Source organism: Branchiostoma floridae, chromosome 4 (assembly GCF_000003815.2).
Source record: "Branchiostoma floridae strain S238N-H82 chromosome 4, Bfl_VNyyK, whole genome shotgun sequence".
NCBI lineage: Eukaryota > Metazoa > Chordata > Leptocardii > Amphioxiformes > Branchiostomatidae > Branchiostoma > Branchiostoma floridae.
In genome coordinates this window covers 17650686-17674337 of record NC_049982.1, presented here as the reverse complement: position 1 = coordinate 17674337, position 23652 = coordinate 17650686, and the positions used below count along the sequence as shown (strand labels likewise).

General features: G+C 39.7%; 3 protein-coding genes across 6 annotated transcripts in view; 2 read left to right on the top strand and 1 right to left on the bottom strand.

Annotated features, from left to right (window-relative positions):
* The window catches only part of LOC118414302 (G protein-coupled receptor kinase 5-like), a 35985-nt gene extending 22522 nt beyond the window's left edge, over positions 1–13463 (top strand). For 2 of the 3 annotated variants that reach the window (XM_035818262.1, XM_035818264.1), the window contains exons 5-16: positions 1419–1558; positions 1878–1973; positions 2400–2604; positions 2813–3006; positions 3711–3748; positions 4081–4170; positions 4484–4572; positions 5931–6050; positions 6450–6596; positions 6920–7057; positions 7775–7906; positions 8612–13463. In XM_035818262.1, coding sequence (XP_035674155.1) covers positions 1419–1558; positions 1878–1973; positions 2400–2604; positions 2813–3006; positions 3711–3748; positions 4081–4170; positions 4484–4572; positions 5931–6050; positions 6450–6596; positions 6920–7057; positions 7775–7906; positions 8612–8665 — 1443 coding nt within the window. In that variant the 3' untranslated portion in view covers positions 8666–13463. Of the gene's footprint in view, positions 1–1418; positions 1559–1877; positions 1974–2399; positions 2605–2812; positions 3007–3710; positions 3749–4080; positions 4171–4483; positions 4573–5930; positions 6051–6449; positions 6597–6919; positions 7058–7774; positions 7907–8203; positions 8276–8611 lie in introns of all 3 variants that reach the window. The other variant, XM_035818263.1, reaches the window with a different exon arrangement.
* Positions 13212–18737, bottom strand: LOC118414342 (monoglyceride lipase-like). Of its 2 annotated transcripts, none has more exons than XM_035818336.1 (9): positions 18543–18737; positions 18153–18259; positions 17861–17997; positions 17471–17581; positions 16943–17035; positions 16326–16401; positions 15489–15628; positions 14891–15127; positions 13212–14005 (listed from the first exon to the last, which is right to left on the bottom strand). In XM_035818336.1, the coding sequence occupies exons 1-8, from the start codon at positions 18674–18676 to the stop codon at positions 15020–15022; spliced, it is 906 nt and encodes a 301-aa protein (XP_035674229.1). In that variant the 5' UTR covers positions 18677–18737; the 3' UTR covers positions 13212–14005; positions 14891–15019. The 2 variants fall into 2 exon arrangements, with proteins under 2 accessions (XP_035674229.1, XP_035674230.1); XM_035818337.1 differs by having other exon boundaries at positions 18632–18719.
* Positions 18738–20110: 1373 nt separating this feature from the next.
* LOC118414367 (serine/arginine-rich splicing factor 6-like) lies at positions 20111–21769 on the top strand. Its single transcript, XM_035818394.1, has 3 exons — positions 20111–20268; positions 20941–21023; positions 21281–21769. The coding sequence occupies exons 1-3, from the start codon at positions 20232–20234 to the stop codon at positions 21494–21496; spliced, it is 336 nt and encodes a 111-aa protein (XP_035674287.1). The 5' UTR covers positions 20111–20231; the 3' UTR covers positions 21497–21769.
* The last annotated feature ends 1883 nt before the right edge of the window (positions 21770–23652 follow it).

The following is a 23652-nucleotide window of genomic DNA, read 5'->3' as shown; positions in this document are numbered from 1 at the left end:
TATCAGATGGCCTTTACCACCTGTTTCAGTGGCCATTGCTAACAGCTTTCAAATATTCACTGGTCACCTTTGATCATACTGTGTGACAATGTGTTACCATCCTGCTGGAGGAGTCAGTAAAGGAGAAAACACATTTCTGGAATGTTCACTCCTGGGCTTGCAGTCTCGGCTGCAGTGTGTCTGGCCTTCACTCTGACAAGACTGGGAGTGCTACCATCAAATACTTGGCCTTTGCTGTCCCTGAAGCAGGGTACAGACAGAGTGGTGGGGTTATGTCACTGTGGCAAGGGGAAAACCTTCATAGTCACACAGCACCGGGAAGACTGAAAAAAATACCTCATGCAATATACTTGTAAATCTAGCAAATCAAAAGAAATAGCAAATTTACCAAAGGCTTGCACATGATGAAGGCCTTGAAAACTGAAGAACTGGTTTTCTCCTACTGACTATTCCTACTGGCCCCACCCAAGCTTTGTTCTAATTATTATTTCCTGCTCTGGCCAGGTGCCTCCAAAAGGAGAAGAGGCTATAGTTGTTTGATTATCTGATCTGGTAATGATCTTGCCTGGTCCTTCACGTACAACTGTATAATAGTATTGATACCTGTTCACATCAATTCTTACTAATCTTAGGTATGGTTAGTATTGCCCAGTTAGGCAGGATAGGCAAGTTGCATCTAACATAAGGTCACAGTGAGTTCTGTTGGCAACATTGATAGGTTGGTGCCATTCCCACAGGAGCGAAGGGGCTGTATTGGTTTTATAACATTGAAAATTAGTCTGGAACAAGATCACTTTGTCTGCTATATGTAATTGTATATCATAAGCAGACTGGAGTGTCTTGACAGTCCTCAGTTTCCTGAAGGCAAAGCAAGAAATTGCGACAGCAGGCTGACAATTTGGCTTGCTAGTACAAGACAAAATTCCAGTGTCTGTGTTAGCTTTCTCAAATTTTAGCAAAGATCTGTTTGCTAGAACAACCAGATGCTAACACTTAAGTGTATGGCAGTACCTGGAGAATGTACGCCAATGAAAGGATACAGAAGTGGAAATATAATTATCACATGGCGCTCACGGTAATGCAACCGGCTGCTTGGCCATCTGGATCCAACTCTGTGGGTCGGTGGGCCCGAGTTTGATCCCAGGGTTGGCTCAGCTCGGACATGTTGTAAGGGATTGCATTGATCAGGGGCGGCGTAAAATGCCAGGCGTGTTGGAGGCGATACCTCAAGCACGTAAACAGCCTCCTTACTCAGATTGGGTACCTACTGGCTGCAATAATGCACCAAGGTGAATTACATGTGTAACTATAAGTACAATTGTCAATGGTACAGTCCTCTGCATATCCCATTGGAATTTAACATATGTTGTCATTCAACATAGAAGTTGTTTATTTGGATTTCCCATTTTATGTTGCAGACGCCAGACTACTTGGGAGATATCATCAGCTCAGAAACCATATCACAATGTAGAGAAAATATCCAGAGAATCACGTCTGAGGAACAGGAGTCCTTACAGGAGGAAACACCTAGTAAAAATGTATTCAACCAATGTAGAAGGTAATGTAAGCCATCATGTTAGTGAAACTTTGTGTTAATTGTCGTAATATATTACATGAGGGTGGCTTTCCACTGTGGCTTTGTTTTGAGTTAAAGCTCTAGAAGATTTTACAAATATAAGATTGTCTTGAATGGCCAACTGAAAGTCTTTATAATCACAATCCACAATAATTTCATTTCTAAATATGTGCTCTTCTTTGTTCCAATGTGTTGACTAATAGAAGGACCATTCACTTGAATTCAAGGGCCATCAATAACTATCCAAACTTGACAATGTGTTAAAGTTGTGACTGTACTTTTCTCCTCTCTCTCTTTGCAGTGAAGTATCAAAATACCTCAGTGGAGAACCATTTGAAAATTTCCGGGAAGACAAAATATACTTTTCAAGATTTCTACAGTGGAAATATTTGGAAAGGTAGGTCAACACTTTCTAAATGCAGTTCTAGGACTGACAAGAGAATTTTTAATCATGTCAGTTTTGAAATACTTCCCTCCCTTGCATTTTCTCATTTTACAACTTTGATGTATAAGGTGATAAAACATTGCCCCTGTATTTTATCACATCATGTGCCCACCCATATCATATTTGCTGCAAGGGACCTGAGTCATTCTTAGATGTGTGTTATATTGAGTTGAATCTTGTGGAATTCATTACTGCATTTTCATGCTTATCTTCTCTTCCCATGGCTTGTGACATTGCAAAAATCAAATTTATTATTCAGCATTCATAAAAGCAATGGCTGTTTGCTGTTGTTGTGTATTTTATACAGTTGTCTTGAGCTGGAGTGTTTAATGGAAATTACTGCCTCTCACATTTAGTCTGTTCTGATTTCCCTTTCAGGCAACCAGTAACAAAGAACACATTCAGGCAATATCGGGTTTTGGGGAAGGGGGGGTTCGGGGAGGTGTGCGCTTGCCAAGTTCGGGCCACAGGTAAAATGTATGCCTGCAAGAAACTGGAAAAGAAGAGGATAAAGAAGAGAAAAGGAGAAGCCATGGCCCTGAACGAGAAAACCATCTTGCAGAAGATCAATAGCAGATTTGTAGTAAGTACTCGTTGAATGTTCCTCTTGCTTACAAAGTCTGTACATTATACATGTGGAATTCAGTACGCTCAGAAAAAATCCCTGAACTTCAGAGTTTATGCTCTTACTTAAACAAGGAAGATGATGTTGTAAAAACTCAACCATTACAACCTACATTTGTACCACAGTATTTAAAGCTATGCAATGTTCTTTCCTTTACCAATGACAGGTGAGTTTAGCATATGCATACGAGACCAAAGACGCCCTTTGTCTGGTGCTGACAATCATGAACGGAGGAGACCTGAAGTTTCACATCCACAGCATGAGTGACCCGCCAGGCTTCGCCGAGTCCCGGGCAGAGTTCTACGCTGCAGAGGTGTTATGTGGACTGCAGCACTTACACCAGGAGAGAATAGTGTACAGGTGAGGCTCATGCACAATGTGGTTAGGTAGACTGATCTACATGTACCAAGCAAACCACCCACTCATACTGCTACTTGTCTGAAGTGCCATGTGTACACACTGTCTCAGTGGTAGGTACTCGGCACAGGTGGGTAAGTACTTCCAGGGAAACACAAAATTGGCTTGAAGCAGTGCACTGTGCCTCCCTCAGTAGTTACTTTGTAGTTCAGATTTCTGACCTTTCTTTGGTGGTAGTTATTTTTTATCATAAGCACTATACATGTGAATGTAAGTTCTACCGGTAAATGGAATATTTTGCAAACCAACCCTTATTTTCTACCAATTGAAGTTGAATAACAAACAGTCCTAAATATGAATCATTTATTGCCTTAATGACAGCTATATTTGGCTGTTTTTTTTTTTTCAAGAATTACACAGAGTCAGATGAATCCTCCTTTTATACTTTTTTACTGCCTCCTAGTGCAGATCATTTAGTTATGTACTCTTGATTATGTTAACACAAAGTTATTGATTCTACCCTTCAGTCCTTTACCCTTTAGAGACTGAAACAAAATGTTCCCACAGAAATGATAGCATACATTGTACCACTTCTCCTTTCATTCGACATCCTAACGCCCAGAAAAAAACATCTATGTTAAGTAAGTACATTGTATATAGTAAGTGATGCTTTACTCATGCTCTTTGTTTTCCCCCAACCTCTTTAGGGACCTCAAACCTGAAAATATTCTTCTAGATGACCATGGTGAGTACATGTCTCCAAGTACCCAAAAGCTTTCAGTTGGGAATTTTTTCAAAGATAAACTTTGTAGAAAAAATGCTTTGAAATGAAATGAACTATTGTTCAAGATCCGAGCAGTTAGTAATTGATGACTGTTATTTTTACAGACCATTGAAGTAGAAATTTGATTTTAGACTAATTGGTACCTGAAAATTACCCTGTCTAACACAAACTCTCACTGTCCATGCCTCCATGGAGGCCTGCTAAGGGCCCGACCAGTGGACAGCCTGCTGAAAGTGTGACTTAATCAGGCTACCTGACAATGATCTTGACTTTCCTTCCTGTTTCCTCTCCAGGACACGTTAGAATATCGGATCTGGGTCTGGCTGTGGAAATTCCTGAGGGAGAAATGATCAGGGGGAGGGTTGGGACAGTAGGCTACATGGGTAGGTGCTGGCTTTGTATCTCTAGCAAGGATGTTAGTTTATTTCATGGGGGCTCATTTGTTTGCTTGTTGGTAGGTTTGAATTTACTGAAGGAAAATGAACAAATGACAACTTTGTAAATATCTGGAGCCTTCATTGATTGTGCATTTCATACGGATAGTGACACTTTTCACTTAGATTGGGACATTTTTCCTGCTCAGAGCAAAATCCTCATTTTGTGGAAAAGTTTAATCAGTTTGTTGGTTACCTTTGTACCATTTGTTGAATTGGAAAGCCTGTATCTGAAACCATCCATGCTGTTGTTTCCCTGCAGCTCCAGAAGTAGTGAAGAATGAGAAGTACATGTTCTCCCCTGACTGGTGGGGGCTTGGATGTCTCATCTATGAGATGATTGAAGGAAAGGTGCGTCAGCCATGGTTTCTTTTCTTTGGAAGAAGGAATCTCCTTACCATGTAACCTTTATGGCATCTTATATCCTGTCCTTTCCTTCTGCCAGGGTTGCAGTAACTGTTTAAACTGCAATTTCTATTACTCTTGTGCATTAAGGTTCTGTACTTATTCTGTATCTGTGGGTTGTGCATATTAATGAACTTTAAAAAAAGCCAATTAAAGGTGCTCCTCTTGAGAAGGTTTCCTGTGCTTCCAAGGGAAGGTGAAACTTTTCCTTCAGGGAAATCCATCCTATATTAGATCTACAGTGGGAATACAGAGACCATTAGTTGTGGACTGTGTTCACCAGGGAATTTGGGCTGTTTCACTGATATCCGGCCACAGTTGAACTGACAATCCAATATTCCCATGTAAGACATGTTACAAGCATGTTAAGTTGGAGGACTTTCTTCACTCATACTGAAACACAACCTGAAATTTCAGGCTCCCTTCAGGGCAAGAAAAAAGAAGGTGATTATTATCTGATTATTAAGTAGTACATTAGAGCTTGTTTGGCACAAGGTGCAAGGTGCTATTGCAAGTTATTCTTTTTCAAAGCTGTTGTGACTACATACATTTTGTATCACATCATTCAACTTAAGGTCCTGCATGCATTGAAACTGTCAAGCATACAGAAAGTCTGCATTGGGGATCTTCAAGACTGGTGATCAAATAATGTTTGTAAACCTGCACCTGACTGAAGCTTTCCGTAACAAAGTCGCTACATGTGGACATCTCTTAAATCATATTAACACATTAAAAGTAGAAGTGTAAAGGAACACTACTTGGCAAAACATTCTTTTATGGGAAAGCCATTTTCACCTTTTTTTATTTTTTTCTATTTCACGTCATTTCTGTGGAAAGGACAAGCAATTAGATCCAGAGCTTAATTAGATCTACAGTGGGATTACAAGCATGTAAGGTTTGTTCAAAACACGATACACTGTATTAGGGTGCCACGCGAGGGCCTGTTATTATTGATTGGACTTGCAAATTAAAAGTTAATTGGAATGTCCTCAGCCATCAAACATTTCTTGAATTCCTACATACTGCCAATAACCTCTGTTAAGTATCTCACATGGAATTGAAGTCATTTCAAACAGTGCCTCATCAATATTGAGCATTTTGAAAGTACCTTCTAGCCAGGCATGTGGCAAGACAGCTAGATATGGTTTGGTGATGTTGACAAAGAAAGCGGTTCCTGTGGTGGGGGGGCTGTTCCACTGAAGTCTGACCACACTTAATCTTACATTCCCATGTAAGACATGTTACAAGCATGTTAAGTTGGAGGACTTTCTTCACACTTACTGAAGCACAACTTGAAATTTCAGGCTCCCTTCAGGGCAAGAAAAGAGAAGGTGAAGAGAGAAGAGGTGGACAGGAGAGTGAAGGAAGACACAGAAACATACTCCGACAAGTTCAGCGAACACGCAAAGTCTATCTGCTCTGCAGTAAGTGACTGTATGCTGTAATCCTGCTAAACTTTAGCATACTGTTAACCAAGGACATTCAGACTTCTATATCAAGGAATGCAGGCTTCAATGTGGTCTTTATTTGAAACCTTTTTGATACACAGAAAGTTTTCCTCATAATGTCATTGCGGTGCCAATGATATTACATTGTCATGCTAAAGCATAAGGGACCAAGTGTTTTGAAGAATTGATAGAAGGTTGTCAAACAAGAGCCTAAGTGCACAATGTCTTTTGCCAACAAGAGTTCGTTGAATAACTGTACATTATAATTGAATTGGTACTAACCGATGTTTGAATTTATTACTGGAAGGAGCCAGTTCTGTTTATAGAGCTTTTGATGTGGTTTAGTGCAAGACAATGACAGCTTTTGTTCCATAGCTTTTGCAGAAAGACCCAAAGTTGCGTCTTGGTTGTGTGGATGATGCCATGGGGAGTCGAGCCGACGATATCAAGACCCACACCTTCTTTAAACTCAACTTCAAGAGGTTAGAGGCTGGCATGGTCAAGCCTGAGTTCGTCCCTGATGTGAGTCACATTACAATATTACACTTCTTCAATTGCTTTCACTAGTTTCAGGCTAGCACCCCCCCCCCTCCAAAAATGCAAAGTTTATTTAGAATCCTTGGTTTACATGTGTACATTCAACAAATTGCATGACTGCAGATATTTGTAGTCAGGTAAGCATGAAGACCTTTTTGCCTCTTCCGTTGTTATTAAGTAAGTACACAGCACCTGGTTGAGATGGTAGGCTGAAAACAGGATAGCTCAAAACTACATTGTAAGCTAGAAGTTGTGGCTCCCTGAGATGACATCACGCATCTTGTAGTGACCATAGCTCTTCTTTCCAGCCGAGAGCTGTGTATGCCAAGGACGTGCTGGACATTGAGCAGTTCTCCACGGTGAAGGGAGTGAACCTGGACCAGGCTGACGAGTCCTTCTACAGCAAGTTCAACACTGGCAGTGTCTCCATTCCATGGCAACAAGAGGTAGCTTTAGTAGTCCAATCACCCCTTTCTATTCAAACTAATTAATGCTCGTTGAAATCTCTCTATGTTCTCTTTAGCTCTTTATGTTTATCTCCAAGTAGAAACTAAAAATAGATCTTTGCAACTTAATGGTAACAACATGAAGACCCTTCCAGGGGGTTCTAAGAGATGGCTAGATGAATAAGATAATTCTTGATTCACCTACATGTAAATTATTGAGTGTCAATGTGTTCCTGCAGCTCCCCCTATGTTGGGAAGGATGAATTGCAAGGAACACTAACATAATGCTATGCAGCTTTCTCGCCAGACCTTTTCAGCATAGGGGGCCTTTATGCTGTGCTTTGCATCCCCTTTGCTGTGATTTGGGCCCCGACACTGTGTTTAAACCAGCAAAGGGGACTTTTTTTATTGTTTGTTTTGTAACAATGGCTTTATTTCACTAAATTTGGCCCTTAAAAATGTAGGAAATAGTGTTTGTAACAATTATAGATTTAACATTTTCAGGGGGAGGATTCCCCAGACCCCTTCAATACTCACACCTACATTGCTTACCACATGGCCCTGCTGCACTAATGTCCCTTTGCTGTGAAAAAAGTCTGGTGAGAACTCTGCTATGGGCACATTATTATTGTAGAGACATGTGACCACAGTTGTTGGTATTGCAGCATTGTTACAACCATAACCAATAATTATCATAACTACTTTTTCTTCCTGCAGATGATAGAAACAGAATGTTATCAAGAGCTGAACGTGTTGTCTGAAGATGGTGAACCCACCCCTGACCTCATAATGGACCAGCCCCCTCCCCCTCCAAGACGTGGTTTCTTCAGTAGAACATTCAAACGACAGGTGAATATCCCATAGTCAGAAAGGCTACCTCCTGTTCAAATACCTCCAGCACGACCTGCCATTAACAAACTGTTGATAAATATGTACAGGTATATCAATCATCCATATGGTTATTAACCATGGTTCAATAGTTGCCTAATAAAAGTTATTATTTCACATCTCCATTCTCATCCAATGGGGCAGCATTTAAGGTTGCATTTTGTTTGCACAGGCATAAGCCTACCACTACATGTATACTGTCTGTGGAGTCCCTGCTTTGTTTAAACTCTTGTCTGTGTTTCCTCTCCTCTGCTGCAGGTGTGCTGCAGTAGTGACAGTAGTGACGAGTAGATTGGTAGGAAGGAACTGCTTGGCATCTCTCAATGACTGGCAAGTTCCCTCATTTCCTCCTGAACACTGTTTGGTCTTTCTCATCTGTCCTCTTCTCCCACCTCTTACTTTGCTTGGGGTCTACACACTATTTAAGTCTTTAAGAATCTGTCTTGGAAGACTGAGATCACATATCATTGTATCAGTTCAACAAAAGCAGTTTCACCAACAATAGACATTCACAAAGTCTATCAAGATGTTGAGTCACTTTTGTATAATGTGCAGTATTAAGGGTTTTACAATGTGACTCAGTACCTGTGGTGGAATGATGAAAATCTGTCACAACTCAGTAAATAATACTAGAGACCTAACAGAGGGTGTGTTCTTCTTTGACAGGTGTGCTGTGGCTCTGGTAACCCCGACAACGACAATGATGCTGCGAGGGTTTAGCTGCAGGGAAACACGAGACTGTCAAACATGCAACATTGTGGAACAACACAGACAGCGATTAGTCTCCCCAGCTTTCCCATGGTGCATTTGGGCCCTACCCATGAAGACTTGCTGCAAGCAGAGCAGTAGTTTATCAGTAGTGTATGAACTGTGCATCTGGCGTTAAACATATGCAGATGGTGGCAAAGAGTGTTCTTGTTGGTGGGAAACAAAGGTATTGTGCTGGCATGACAGTTGTCTGTTGCGTATAATGCTTGGTTAGATGTACAGGATATGCATTTTACAGTCCAGAGATCTATGAAATGCTATTCAAGTTAGGCTATGATTATATCAGATGGAAGAGTTTCTCTTAAGAGATGATGGGTAAGTCAAGACTCACAGATTTCATTCCAAATTATTGAGGCAATAAAACTTCTTGTATATAAAAGCTGAGCACCCCTACCCCAAGATAAGCCATTCTGGTCACATACCAAACCCATTCACAAACAATGTTCTCAGTTAAAAGAAATTTTGCAGGTTCAAAATTTCCTCGTTTCATAAAATCTTTGGAAACGGCAAGAAGAAACTTAAGATGAATAAAAGCTGTTCACATTTCCATATTACACACCCCAAGTACACATACACTGTATTACTGATAAGGAGAATTGATAACTCTAACATTTTAAAAGTACCCCGTAAGCCTACATTTATAAAGTAAATTAATGATGAAAAATGTGCATATTTTAAGTACCTCTTGTATGCACATGTATCAGTTTTGATACCCTTAGCAGTGCTACATGGACAAAAAAGGACACAGAAATAAATTTAGTAAAGGCTGCTTATCATAGGACAAAGCAGTCCAAAAGTTTTCAAGTGATTGTAGTGACATTGGTTTTGCAGTGGTTGAGAGGTTCAGCACAAAATTGTAAAAATGACTGGAACTAACCTGTGGTCCGGTATTGTGATTTCTGGGGGTCAGAAAGTGAGAAACGATTAAACATAAGGGGAAACTAGTCCATTGGAGCCAAGTTAACTAAAATTGCTTGAAAAACATTGCCTAAAACACTTCAGTTTGTACCTACATATTACACAAGACTAGGTTATTTTTGTTATGTTACATTGAATACTTAGTGACAATTGCCAGTGCATGTTTGTATTAGACAGGGACATCCCCCATTTTTCAAAATCACATTCTGTATGTTTATGTCCATAAATAGCTATGATAACATTAAGCCAGAGTTCAAATATTGCAGGAAAATATTGGGAACATCCCTGGAATGTGACCAAACTTTTGTAGGAAAGGGTGAAGAAGCAAAGTAGTGGTTATAAAGACATGATTGTTTTCAGAGCCAGATGGATCATAGAATAGCTCATGGCGGGGTCAAGGGTTTCTACAGCATTGTGATTGTGACTTGTGCCAATAAGAGTGTTGGAGCTCGAGACCAAACGGAAATACGACTGCTTAAAAGTGTTTTAATTCCTGTACATTTTGGACAGCTTTCTTTTTCATCTGATGGTGGTGCTCTATAAATTCAGGTCGTAAAGTATTAATCCGGGACCAAATTCTTCTAATTTATGACATATACGGTAAAAAATGCTGCATTCTTCACACACGTTAGAATTGATTAGTAGCTCCGCAGCAAACATTAGATGCTGTTTTTTGTTAGCTATTACTGTTTTCAAAGTTCATGTAATACTGTGTCACAGAAGCATTGTTTCTCATGTCGTTTCTATACAAAAAATGGTAACCTCTACAATTTTCTTTTCCTTCAGTGATAAAGGCCTGATCTTTTTAACTGAGTCACTGCCATGTGAATCGACAAATCAAACACAAAGTCATGTACTGTGTCTCGAAAACAATGGAATTAGCTTTCATCTTAAAACATAAAGATTGTTCTCTACAGTCTACTTGATGATATTCCTCTACAATAAGTTCACAAACTCTATCTCACAACAGAAGGATCTAATTGCAGATAGTTTTAACTTGAAATAATAAGCCAACAACACAACCTAATGTATGATTCAACAACCTTGAGTATTTCTCTTCAGATCGTGAGGTTTATTCCCTTGATGCAATGATATGAATGTGCCACATCGTTTGTCACTTCTGAGGTATTTGTGAAGCCATTGTCTGATTATTACCTTGTGCATTAGAGCTTGCCTGACGCAAGGTGCTATTGCAAGCCATATTGTAATTTTCTGGGCATCTTTATTTATTTATTCTTTTCTCATGAAAGTTGTCATGAATACATCAAATTAGTCCTGCCCACATTGAAACTGTCAACCGTACTGACAGCCTGTGCAAGGGATCCTTTCAAGATTTCAACTGACCGGCATTGACATAATGTTCATTTGTTCAGCTGCACCTGATTGGAACTTTTTTTAACAATCTATTAACATATGAACACACACTCATTTAAGGTAAAAAGCACTTGCAAAATTTGCTTTAGTTAAGAGCCATTCTAAACTTTACATTGTTTTCTCCTTTAGAACTTAGACTTAAGATTAGTCCTGTGGAAAGGATATGCAATTTAAATGACTGGTATCATGACAGGGATGGGTACAGGTATATTTAGATCAAAATCATGATAGAGTATGATGCAAAGATTATATGACAGCAGTCAACTTTTGACATACAATTTCTCATATTTCATGAAAGGGATCAGATGTGCCCAGAAACCTGTAGCTACTGTATTTGTAGATTACCAGTGGGAGAAAAGCTGTTGAAGTTAGATATATATCTCCACCCTCTCATTCGTGAGTGTCATGCTTTCTGGTGTTTACGTAAGAAGTATACAGATTCTAACAGAAACCACTTCTTTCAATTGATGCTACATGTATTTTAATAGCTATAATTGGAGAACCGAGACAAGGATTATTGTGAACATGTGGCATTCCTTCTGCTACTATCATTTTTGAGACATTTGTCGATTCTTAATAACTTTAACCATAATTCACTGGCCTTTTGGTCTAACAGGTTTGCATTGAACAAACTTGTCTGCTGCCAAAAATTCCCATTTTTGTAACTGCTGTTTGTACAGCATACAAATGTACAAACCTCTAATTGTCTGGAAGTCATTGGGGATTGTTGTGATAAAGTGATTAGCACTCTCCCAGCTTACTGATGCCATAACCAATACAGCTTTGGTGCCAAAAGGCCATATCAGCAGGAAGGTTACAAGTGTTTTGGTATGAGAATTCAGCGTGTGTAAAACAGTCTTACATAGCTGCCTGTGTAGCAGAATTAATAGTCTCCTTGCTAACTTACCTGCGGTGTACATGTACATTGTGTAGTGGTGACATTGGTTTATGGATATTTGGGTAGCTGGAAGAGTGTTGCTTGTAATCCTCTACAGCTGATACAAAATCAGGACTTTACATGCTTTGTATCTACTCCCCAAAGATGCATGGCAGACTGAAATTGCTTCACAGAATTCTTATAAAGCTGGCCAAACAGAAACGTATGTTTTCAGCAGGGAATCTTTGTAAAATTTTACTGAGAACAGAGGTGACAATACTAGATGTACTGTTAGTGCTTGGCAGAGATGTACTTATTACTACTGTTATGATATCTGGAGTAGCTGTGATTATATGGAAATATGCCATGACCAAACAGTGTTACGTAATTACAAGTATGGTCAAAACTTTATCAGGCTGAAACTTGCGGTATCTACGTGATGCAGCACAAACTGGTGAAGGAATTGAAAACGAAGAATTCTTGGCGACTGCGGCAATTTTTACATGAAGAATTTTGGATGATCATGATGCCCTAGTGTGAAAAGATGATGGCGGCCATACCTGTATATCCTGGTGAACATAGATGTAGGAAATGTTGTAGTGTTTTATTTCAGGTTCATGCTTTTCTAGAGTGCATGCTGTTGGGAATAGAACGATTCATAGAATAAAATTGGAAAATATCTACTGATTTAACTCAGGATGAATTGTGATGAAACCCCATCAAAATGACATATTTTCTTTAGATGTGAACAGTTAATGAGTCAGTATAATAATCCAGTATTTCAGATGAACAGGTCAATCTGTTAGGCCACAAGTGTGTTCAATAGCATGTGTTCAAGGTAAATAAAGTTGCTTGCATGCAACCAGAATAATACTCTGCTTGCCTAGAGATTCTTAGAAATGTGCATTAGGATGTTTCATGCCATTCAGAGTCTGGCCTGGTTGGTTTTGTTATTTTCTGTAAGGAAGGTAGGTTGGCTCCACAAACTTGTGATGGCAAAAAAGCACAGGTTGAACATGAAGTCAGCGGAACAAATCAAAGGATTCTGGGTAGGTGCGTCTACCCAGAATCATTTGCCATAATCTATTCCATTGAACGGAAGATGTTAAAAAGGTCAAAGGCTGTAGCTTGCTGGTCTTCTTGACTCACAAAAGTTGAGAGTACTACACTATGCCTTTTTGCTGTTAAGAAGTGTGCCATATATAACTTGTACAACCTTTCTTGTATACACCTCTGCAGGGGAATTTAAAGGACAACTACAAGGGGTCCATCAACTTAAATGAAGATGTAATATATACCGATATGTATATGCAAATGACCACACTATAATTATATTAGTCCTGTATCTTTGTGTACCTTTAATTTTGAGGACCACATGACTTGTGGACAGATTTTGACTGTTAAGACAAAAAGCATGCAAACAGCACAGTAACAGTAGGTGTGGTCTACTTCATCAGTATACAGAAGCATGTACATAGCATATCTCAAATCTGTAAATGTAGAAGATGTCCCTATCACTTTGTGTTTTACCAGATGTCACCAAGCTTGTTTTGAGACGTAATAAATAAAAAAGATGAAGACTAGAAAACCTCTCTTGCCTTTTTCATTCATAAGCCCACCTATTGCATGGTAAGACTGCTATGCTAAATTGAAGATGAATCAGTCCATACTTATGGATATATATTAAATTTTAATTAAACGTTTTGAACGGCGTCGCCGTTCTTCATCAGTGAAAAAAAAAGTTTACAAATCTGCAGAACAAAGAATACTCTATGTTCTAAATAAACAAAACAGGTAACGGCTAATGTGTTCTAAAGTAAACAAGACAGGTAACTACTGAGGTGTTCTAAACAGTGTTCTAAATAAAGAAAGAAGGTAACTGACGCGTTCTGTAATACATTCAAGAAAAATAAAAATGGCTAACGAAAAACAAAAAATACAAATGTATTTAGTATATATCAATAAATCCATCAATTACTTCAAGTCATTATTCCAAGCACCAGAAAGATCAGTCCTTGGTCAACCCTTACGATTTAAAGAAGGACTGCTATGCTACTTTTGAATGTTCAAAATGCTGCTTCCTGAGTGTCTTCTTGATACTAAATTCTCAAATACAAAATCTAACATGCATTGGCATAATACCGGTAGTAAGACTTATACCGGTAGATTAAAAATACTGGAACTTAAAGAGATCTACACATGCAACAATAGTTATTTCTGAGCTGTGCACACTTCAGACATCTAGGTGTCCAATACATCATTTACAAAGCATCGATAACAATGCGTTCGAAGACAACAAGGCCAAAAGTTTTCAGTATCTTTTTCGGGGTAGGCAGCTCGTCGTGGGACGAACACACTCTCACATTCATTGCCAAATTTATAGATCATAATTACACATGCTCACGGCACAAGACGAACATGATTCAACAACAATCTTGAATTTCTGTTGGTGACCTACAACTCATGTAAAAGTGTGAAGAACCGTTGCATAATAGCCCGGATCTACGACTGAATGGGCAAAATTGAACGTACGCAGCCATTTTCCCGCCATTTTTATATCTACGCTAGCAGTAAAGTGTTACGTCATAGCGGTTGTGACAGACAAAAGTTAAATGAAAATTCTTGACAGTATACGTCTGTTTTCTCATGACATTTTGTATGCTCATGCAGGTTTATGTTTTATGCATTTACTGACAGAAAAGGAAGGAACATCAGAGGATGTATAAATGTACATAGCGGCAGTTAATTGTGCCGTGTTTCTTCCTACCGGTATTTTTTACTCCCTCCCAACCACGCGCCCGTTCGCCGTGTAATTCCGCGGCGTGTTACAATTACAATATTACGCTTTTAGCAGGACAAGAGTGACAGAAAAGTTACACAGAAGAAGTGGCAAGGGTAACCTATAACAGCAACATGTAAATGGAGAAAATGATGCGTTGACAATTTGTCAAATCAGTATGGCTAGAGAAATCGTCGTAAACGTACCGGTATTATGATAATAGATGTTAGATTCAGAAGCAGGTCTCTTCAGTTGTAGGCCGTGTGATATGTTCAAGTTGTCTAAGACAAAGTTTTGTTGACCTTCAAATGGGGGATGCTCAATTGATATTGCATGGACTTGTGGCATCCTACATGTACTACATTGGTTCGGTCCTGGCCAGCAGCCATTCCAAGATGTCTTGCTTCACTTTGTCTGCATCTTCTTTTGTCTCCTTCAGAAGACCATGGCGACAGTTTGGATAGGTCTGACCAAAAGACAAAGAGTCTATTAATATGTAACTGAATATATTCGTTGGTGTGTTACTATCTAAAGGTTTACACTTAAATTGTAGTTATACATGTACAATTTTTTTTCCAACAAGGAACAAGGCGAACAAGTAAAACAGACTTACCTAGCTGTCTGTGAAATATATCAACTGAAGAATAAAATCCTAGATACCAATGCCCTTTATTTTCTGAATGTGCCTCTGTGCTGCATGTGTTAACATTGCTGTTTAAAGTTCACTCATTCTGGGTGACATAGCAGGCACCTTTATTGTTTTAACACACTGACTTGTGAACACTTCAAAGTCTACTGAAACAATCATCAGTAGATAAGATGTCTACCTTCATCGTCTTGTCCAAGCTTCTTGCCTTCTCGTACAGTATCTTGGACCCCTCACTATTCACGACCTGGTCGTCTTCACCGTGCATCACAAGAAATGGCCACTCAATGTCATCCACCTGAGACTGAACCTTCTGCATACCTGAAAATGTGCAAAAACTTTACCTAAAACATTTAGCAGAATTGCCCTGTGTTCAAGTCAATAGTAGGTGTTTTATGGAAACATCACTGACATAAAATTTCTTTAAAACAGTGTTTGTTCCAGACACTCTTAAACTTAAGTGGTAACTAGGGATGGGTACCGGTACTGAAAATTCAGGTCCAAAGGATCAGGTTTGGACCTGGACCTGATGCAGTATGACTCATACCAATGGTCCATTTCACTACAAAGAAATCTGTATGGTGGAGTATTAGACTTACACTGGCGTTTTAAAACCCAACAACACTAACTGCACCTGTACGATTGGCTGTAAAACTTGGTAGAAATTATTATAAACTCTACTCTACTTCACTATTGTTATTTTCTTCCACCTGCAAGCGCCAAAACATGTGAATGCCTGATAAAATAATCTGTTAATTTTGTCATCGGTCCAACATCCGGTCCACCTAATTTTTTCAGGTCCGGTTTTTCTGGACTGGTCCAATAAGAAAAACCGGTTTTGTACCGGTACGCTGTACCGATAATCAGCCCTAGTGATAACCCTTTTAGCAATTCGCATTGATTCAAAGCCATTGCATTGAGTCAAAGCTCAGATTTGGCACCATACATCACACACACACACACACACACACACACACACACACACACACACACACACACACACACATGCCCCCAGTACCTGTAAGAATCTGCGCAGCAGTTCGCAGCTTGAGACCACCATGGAAACAGAGAGGATCCTCTTGTATCTTCCGATTCTGTGAACAAAATTTTGTACATCATAAGAACAATAAATTATTCTATTTACAACCCAGGCAGAATCAACCACTCTGAAGCCTGCCAAAGTGTCAGTAAGCAAAAGCTACATCAGATTTGGCCAGTAGACACCCCTTTCCTCAAAAATAGTACAATGTACAAGTAGGTGTTTCTTAAAAATGTACATATTGGCATAGGTATGATTATCCCATGTACTGTAGCAGGAATTAAGCCAAGGTCATTTTTAATTTGTGTGAAGACTAGCCAACTGCTGCCAACCCCTGCTTCAGGGATCTTAGCAGCAGTATAATCAAACTGGATAGTGAGTGAGTAAGTGTTACATGTGGATAACAGAAGATGTTATCACCAGCTATCAGATTGACCAGAAGTGCAACAATTCTATTTTTCTCCATTAAAAATACAATTATAAAGAGGGGTGCAACTTATTATTTCACAATGAATGCTATATTTGTATCATGATTATCTTAAGATAACTTGGAAATGAGGGGATCACAGACTGAAATATCTCGGATTTCCACTCACCGTTTCCTCATCCTTACCCACCAGATCTGACCTGTCACCAGAGGTGAGTGCCAGCCAGGGCACCACAGGAACAACTAGTTTTAACAAAAACACCTGACAACAACAAGAACAATAGTCACACAATTCCTTGGGGGTGGCAGGAGTTAAATTCATTGTGTATTTCTATTGGCTGTTCCCAAAGTCATAAAGAGGTAGTGTGTGTGAGTACATTTTGTCAACTACATGTCCAAAGCAGCCAACATGATGAAGAACGAACGTCCTCAATCAAACAACCTGTTTATTGTCTCTGTCTGGCTGGCTGCAGGATTTACTAAAGAGTGTGAAACTTCAATCTCTAATCAGATGCTAGTTTTCCTATGTGTCACAACAGCACCATGGTTATATATACAAGAAAGTATGTTGCTATTTGTAAAACCTACACATGCACTCTGACTGTAGCATGTTATCATATTTTTTTTAAATTTTACGTAAAAGTACTTCAGTCGATGTAACTGTTTTCCTCACAAGTGTATCTTCTTCCCTGCTTACCTTCCATCCCGGAGCCTCCCCAGGAAAAGGCTTGATGGCAGGTCCAATCAGCAGGACCCCTGCAAACTGTTGTGGGCGCTCACATGCCGCTAATATGGACACAGGGCCTCCCTGTGGTAAAATACCATGCCATTGCTATTAACATACATGTCATTAGTCAAATTTCATGGGAACCCCACAGGTGGACTCATTAGTGAATGAACATGTTTTGATCTACATTATGATAAATTTCTAAGGACAGAAAAATTTCACTTATAGTCCAAACTTCTTACCAAATTCTAACTCAGTGGTATACCAACAAAAAGGTAGCTTTATGGTACAGTATTCAAATTTTATGAGGACCAAAGAAACAAATCAAACAATGCAAAAAACATAATTGCTGACACGTACCATGGAATACCCTAAGATGTAAACAGGAGTGTCTGGATACTTCTCCACTATCATATCTACATGTTGCAGGGTGTCTCGAACCAAAATATTGAAGTCCTTCACATCTGCCCTCTCTCCTTCACTCTGACCATGGCCAACTAGAAAACAGACTATGATGATGAGCAAACATTTTTCATTAGTGAAAAGAAATTTCCAAAATATTCCAGAGAGGGGGAATTATAAACAAAACCACTTTTTTTTTAATCACAGAATCAGCTGTGGATGAACATTGCCTGTTCTGTTATATACTCACTGTGGTCATGGGAGAAAACCAGGATGTTGTGGCCTGTCAGGAATTGAGCAAAGTCATCATACCAGCCGATGTGTTCATCCAAACCATGGGCTATCATCAGTAGAGCTCTGGAGGGCAAGATTTAACAATCACTCCCTTACAGGGACCTTCCATACAGGGCATGTAGCTATTGTAGAAAAATGGTGCATTATCTTAATCTAGACTAAAGGCTTCCACTGAGCTAAAAGATTTTGCATGATCTGATATCTAACTAGCTTACCACAGTGTCAACATTTTAATCCTTTAACAACTGACTTCTTAAAACCATCCGATCTTAGTATTCTAGTAATAGGAGTCCTTTTGGTTGCTGCACCTAGCTGCACCCCTCCCCCACTTCAAGTTCCAACCGACCTCGGTTTGCTCCCCGGCGGTTCCCATGTCTTACAGTGCAGGTACCGTCCATCTGCGTTCACCATATGAGGCAAGGTGCTGTAACTCACGCCCTGAGGTGTGCAGCGGTCAGTGTCTTCTCCTGACGTCGCCATTGTCTTTACTTTGGACTTTCTTACACAGAATGGTACCAACAGCGGGCCACCAACAGCTTGGTACCAAGGAGAGATCACTTCCGGGTTTCTTTCGCGCTCTCACTGTCCAATCACAACCCAGGTCAGAGGTTGCAAAAGTGTGTGATGCATACAGAGATGGGCGCTAACTGACTTGAGTATGATGGTATGATGATGAAGGAAGACGACAGCAACAAGCGCTACAGTTCAGCTTGACACACAGTCACAAGTTACCTAATGATGCTATGCCATTGTAGACTAATACGATGATTAGCGGCTTTCTAAGGTACTGCAGCAAGACTTCCGCGTTCTGATATCTCGTGTTCTGGTGATAGTGGTGGTGATTTTTGAGTGGTAGAGAAGATGTTCAACTTATATATGATTTATCAAAATGAGGGAAGTCTTTCCTAATAGATGAGAAACATTTACAAGTTCTTACTAAAAAATTATAAATCATTTAATGGCGAAAGTCATAGGTCGAGTTTGTATGAGTATGGGTTATGTTTTATCCAACGCTAGGCCACACTGACTTAAATTTATGGATGACATGCTCGGGAGACCCCAAAACTACTAGTGATGCGAGAGAACGAAAAAACAGCATATAGAAACAAGTCTTTATTTGTAGGAGGCACTTGCCACTGTAGGTTGACTTTTTCATCTTATTAGACTAAACTGATGTTTAACGTAAATTTATTTACAAGAACGATGAAAGTACATTACTAGAATGTATATGGCTCCAAGGACGTTGATATTATATGACTGTGCCGAGGTGAATACTCTGATAGCACGTTTTGCTGTCAAGCTGGCGTATACCGACCTTCTGAATCCGCAAGTTCCGGGGCGTAAGCCTCGAATGGGAGGTGACTTTTTTTCTGAGAGCAGGCGGGGTGTAATCCTTAGGATGATAATCTGAATGGGGGCACAATTGGTATAGAGCATAACGTTGCAGAATATAGATCTATAACGTTAACAAGAGGAGAAAGACATGGGGCATTGTCGGAACGAATGCCAAGGGGTAAACTGAGTAACACGAACTATGTGTTAATCTCTAAATGGACCCCTCCCGTTACATCTTGCTCATCTTGCTACAAAAAGGACTGGAAGAAACTAAAAGTCTCCTACGCACGGCAGCCGACCGATGATGATGAAATTTTGGGATACATATCTAGATTGAACAATGTATATATTTTATGTGGATTTTTTATCCACGACGTTCGATGTATAACAAATCATCCACTTCATTTTTTCACATGACGTGGCGTAACGTTGATTGTTTTCCGTTGTCACTTTCGATTGTTGTCATGTGATTGTTGTAGCAACATCCGTTCGATATTCCGTTCGGTTGCCTGGGTGACCGGAACAAAATGTTCCCAACAATGCACCGAATCTCCGAACGCGTTCTCGAGCCGCTTCCTTCAACCGTTTGGATCACTTCACCTCAGGTTCTCACCGGAAACGGACGTGCAACCTCTTCTCTCCCGTCTTGAAGCATTTTTGTCTACTTGTGAGACTTTCATCGGTCGGATTCCTGAGAATCATGCCCCGTTCACGTAGCCGCAGTGCATCCAAGAAGCGTGAGTTGAACATTTTTCTGCTTTAGTCATTTTTAAGAATCTAATCTTTTTTTGCTGATGCAGAATTGAATCTTTATGGTGTAACTTTAGCGATGCGAATTCTTTTTATCATGTACACCATCCTATGAGATGAGAAAGAACAGTAAGCATCATTTATCCAAACATTCATTTCTATTCTCTTATGGTCGTTCAAAACGTTCTCACATTAGAGTAAAGCAAACAGAGTTCGACTTCAGATTTTTTGAAATGCAACTTAGACACTCAGGCGAAGACATTCCAATGGTGTTTCAGTACGTCATCTTGATGGGAACTTTTATATGCATGGATTGCCTTAACTTTTCAAGACTTTGTAAATTTTAGCTTTTCAAAAAAAAGTTGGTTTTAGTGTTTCCACGTTTCTTTCAAATTCAGTGGTTGAGATTTCTTCATCCAAAAAAATAACGGTAAAACTGGCGTTCGAACGTGACCGTTGTGGCTAGAAAAAACACAAACATTCTTTTTAACTTCTTTAGAACGGATCCCGAACGGTAAAGAACGTTTCGAACACACTCTAACGGATTTATTCTGCACGAACGTAAACAAGTTTGAAAATAGCTACATTGTACTTCATGTAGATTGTATTGAACCAAGCTACAGTTCGTGACTTATTTTCTTGCCTTTCTGATTTTCCAGGCTCCAGGAGCCGCGGACGTAGCCGAAGCCGTGCAAAGAAGGCCGCTGCCGCCCCTGCCGCCGCCCCTGCCGTCGCAGCTCCGGTAAGTCTGCGCTTCCTTCACTCGCTTTCAACATGACTTTACAGCGACACCTGTTAACATGTCAATGAATTTCAGTGATTCTTGCGTGTCTGGAATTTGTTGAATTGATGGTGTCTTTTTACGGATCGGCTTTTTTTTTTCAAATCATCGTCTCATGGCACTTCGTAGATGTTCTTTTTCATATATATCCGCGTTTGTATAAGACACTTTCTCGTATTCATTCTTATTTACGTATGCTCACCATATTCATTTTGTAGGCACCCAAGAAGCGCAAGAGGAGCGCACGCAAGGCAAGCCGCAAGGGGAGGAAGTCCCGCAGCCGCAGCCGTAGCCGCAAGGCCGCCAAGAAGGGAGGCAAGAGGAGGAAGTCCCGCTCCCGATCCAAGTCTGCCAAGAAGCCTGCCAAGAAGGCCAAGAAGGGAGGGAAGAGGCGCAAGAGGAGCAGGAGCCGCAAGGCCGCGGCCAAGAAGTGAAGTCCCGCAGCGTTATCTGACGGCCGCTAGGCGTAGTGCAGCGATGACACCACCTTCGGCTACCAGTATATGACAATGCGGCGTGTATATATAAATGTCGTAGTGAATGAGTAGACTACATGACCACGTGGCGTGCAACAGTAACTCTTTTTAAATGAATTGAATTTTGAAATGAATTTTAAAACGTGAATCGCTGATTTGTCTATGTGATCTTTTTACAGCTGATTGTGTAGTGAAGTAGTTTTCATGAATAAAGCCTTCGTGGATCGTGTACCGAAGTGTCTCTTGTTATTATTCGTTTATTGTTTGTTTCCATTATGCAGATAGAACGGAATATAAGAACTCCAATCTTAACGACATGCTTGTTCGATTATTTCAAACATTAGCGCTAAGAGAAGAAGAAGGCGCCATACAAGGCTAGAAGGCGCTAAGAGCTTTGTTCAGTATTAAAACAACACTAGGTGAAACCAATCCTTCAATTTCAGTATATTGTAAATTATTTGATGCCTGCGTTGTCCCAATATTGACTTATGGTGCAGAGGTATGGGGCAAAATGGGATTAAATGATAAGTCACCCATTGAACAAGTTCATCTGAAGTTTTGTAAGTCGTTATTAGGCGTAAGAAAAAACTCAAGTAATCTTGCAACAAGGGCAGAACTAGGCAGGTATCCTCTGTGGATCGAAGTATATACTAGATTGTATTCATACTACAAAAGATTAGTTAAAGAAGTGCCAAGAAATAGTCTACAATTTGAAGCTTTTCTTGTACAGCAGGACTTACACAGTCGCAACATACCATGCTGGTTTTCCAATGTTAGTAAAATCCTGGAGGAGTCTGGTTTTGCCTATCTTTTGATTAACAGTGATCGCAACACATCTTTCGCTCAGTCCGAAGTAAACCAAAGACTGAAAGACAACTTTGTTCAAAATTTTTACTCCGAAATGAATTCTCCTGGCATGAAGGAAAACCAAGGTAATAAGTTAAGAACCTACAGAAAATTCAAGCTTACTTATGAAAGAGAAAAGTACCTAGAGATAACAAATTTTAGTTATCGCCGAGCCATGACTAAATTAAGGATCAGCGATCACCCACTGCAAATTGAAGCTGGCAGATACACCCGAACTCCTCCTGACGATAGAATATGCATGTTTTGTAATAAGAATGTCAGATGTATAGAAAATGAAATGCACTTTGTACTAGAGTGTTCTCTGTACAATGATATGCGTTATAGCCTTGTTAATGTTAAACGTGTTAAAGAGAAATATACAAACATAACAAAGGTAGACATGTTTAAATATCTGATGTCATCAACTAACTATGACATATTGGAAGAACTGTGTAAGTTCGTTTACTCTTGTTTTAAGAGGAGGGACGAAGCTTGTAGAAAATAGTTATTATTAGGATATATCATTGTTTATTTGTTGTCATTAACTTTATATCAAACTTAATGCATTTAGCCCCATTGGGGCATGAACATGCAATAAACATCATTGTCATTGTCATTGTCATTGTCATTATTATAGAATTTGCAATCTTTCGAAAGTTCGTGCGCCTTCCAAAATGAGGCTTACTTGAACCCCGAAAGTTGATGAGAACAAAATTAATCTCCATCGAAATGTACTGAGTTTTGGATCTTATTTCTTTACTTATTTTTAATAACACTCATCGGATCGGTTGAATTGGATTTTGTATTTTACCTTTTTTTTGTCGTAGAATATTTCATACGCACGTGACTTGGCCGGCCGGCCTTAGATAGTAAGCACTTATCTTGCTTGCTCACGCTACCCATTGACGACCCTTACTGAGTAAACCCAGTGACAGGAGAAAGTAGCATTTTTTATAGATTATGTTTATTTTCAGTGACTCCTTTGGTACATATTGAACCAACATGCCTTTCCCACGTCTACCTTCTCTAGAAAAACGCGATAAAATATACATGATACAACACCATACATTCTTCGTCCATTCTAGTTTAAGAATAACTTTACATGCTTACACCACTGACAACTGATAGGCACAAGCTTGGCATCGTAAGGCAAGAGACCTTGTAACGAAACACAGACGCTACAAAATGTAACCGGCACATAAATCTATTTTACGCTGTAAGATAGTCAGACTACATCTATCGCAGACGGAGACGACCCCTTAACTATA

What these genes read in the sequence shown, in the direction of transcription:
- LOC118414342 (XM_035818336.1), bottom strand. Translation starts at nt 18,676, where the DNA reads ATGGCGACGTCAGGAGAAGACACTGACCGCTGCACACCTCAGGGCGTG. An exon ending in ACATCTTAGGGTATTCCATG is followed by an intron (nt 17,582 to 17,860) that starts GTACGTGTCAGC and finishes ATTTTACCACAG; the next exon opens with GGAGGCCCTGTGTCCATATT. An exon ending in TGCTGCGCAGATTCTTACAG is followed by an intron (nt 15,629 to 16,325) that starts GTACTGGGGGCA and finishes GCACATTTTCAG; the next exon opens with GTATGCAGAAGGTTCAGTCT.
- LOC118414367 (XM_035818394.1), top strand. Translation starts at nt 20,232, where the DNA reads ATGCCCCGTTCACGTAGCCGCAGTGCATCCAAGAAGC. An exon ending in CCGCAGTGCATCCAAGAAGC is followed by an intron (nt 20,269 to 20,940) that starts GTGAGTTGAACA and finishes CTGATTTTCCAG; the next exon opens with GCTCCAGGAGCCGCGGACGT. An exon ending in CCCCTGCCGTCGCAGCTCCG is followed by an intron (nt 21,024 to 21,280) that starts GTAAGTCTGCGC and finishes TTCATTTTGTAG; the next exon opens with GCACCCAAGAAGCGCAAGAG.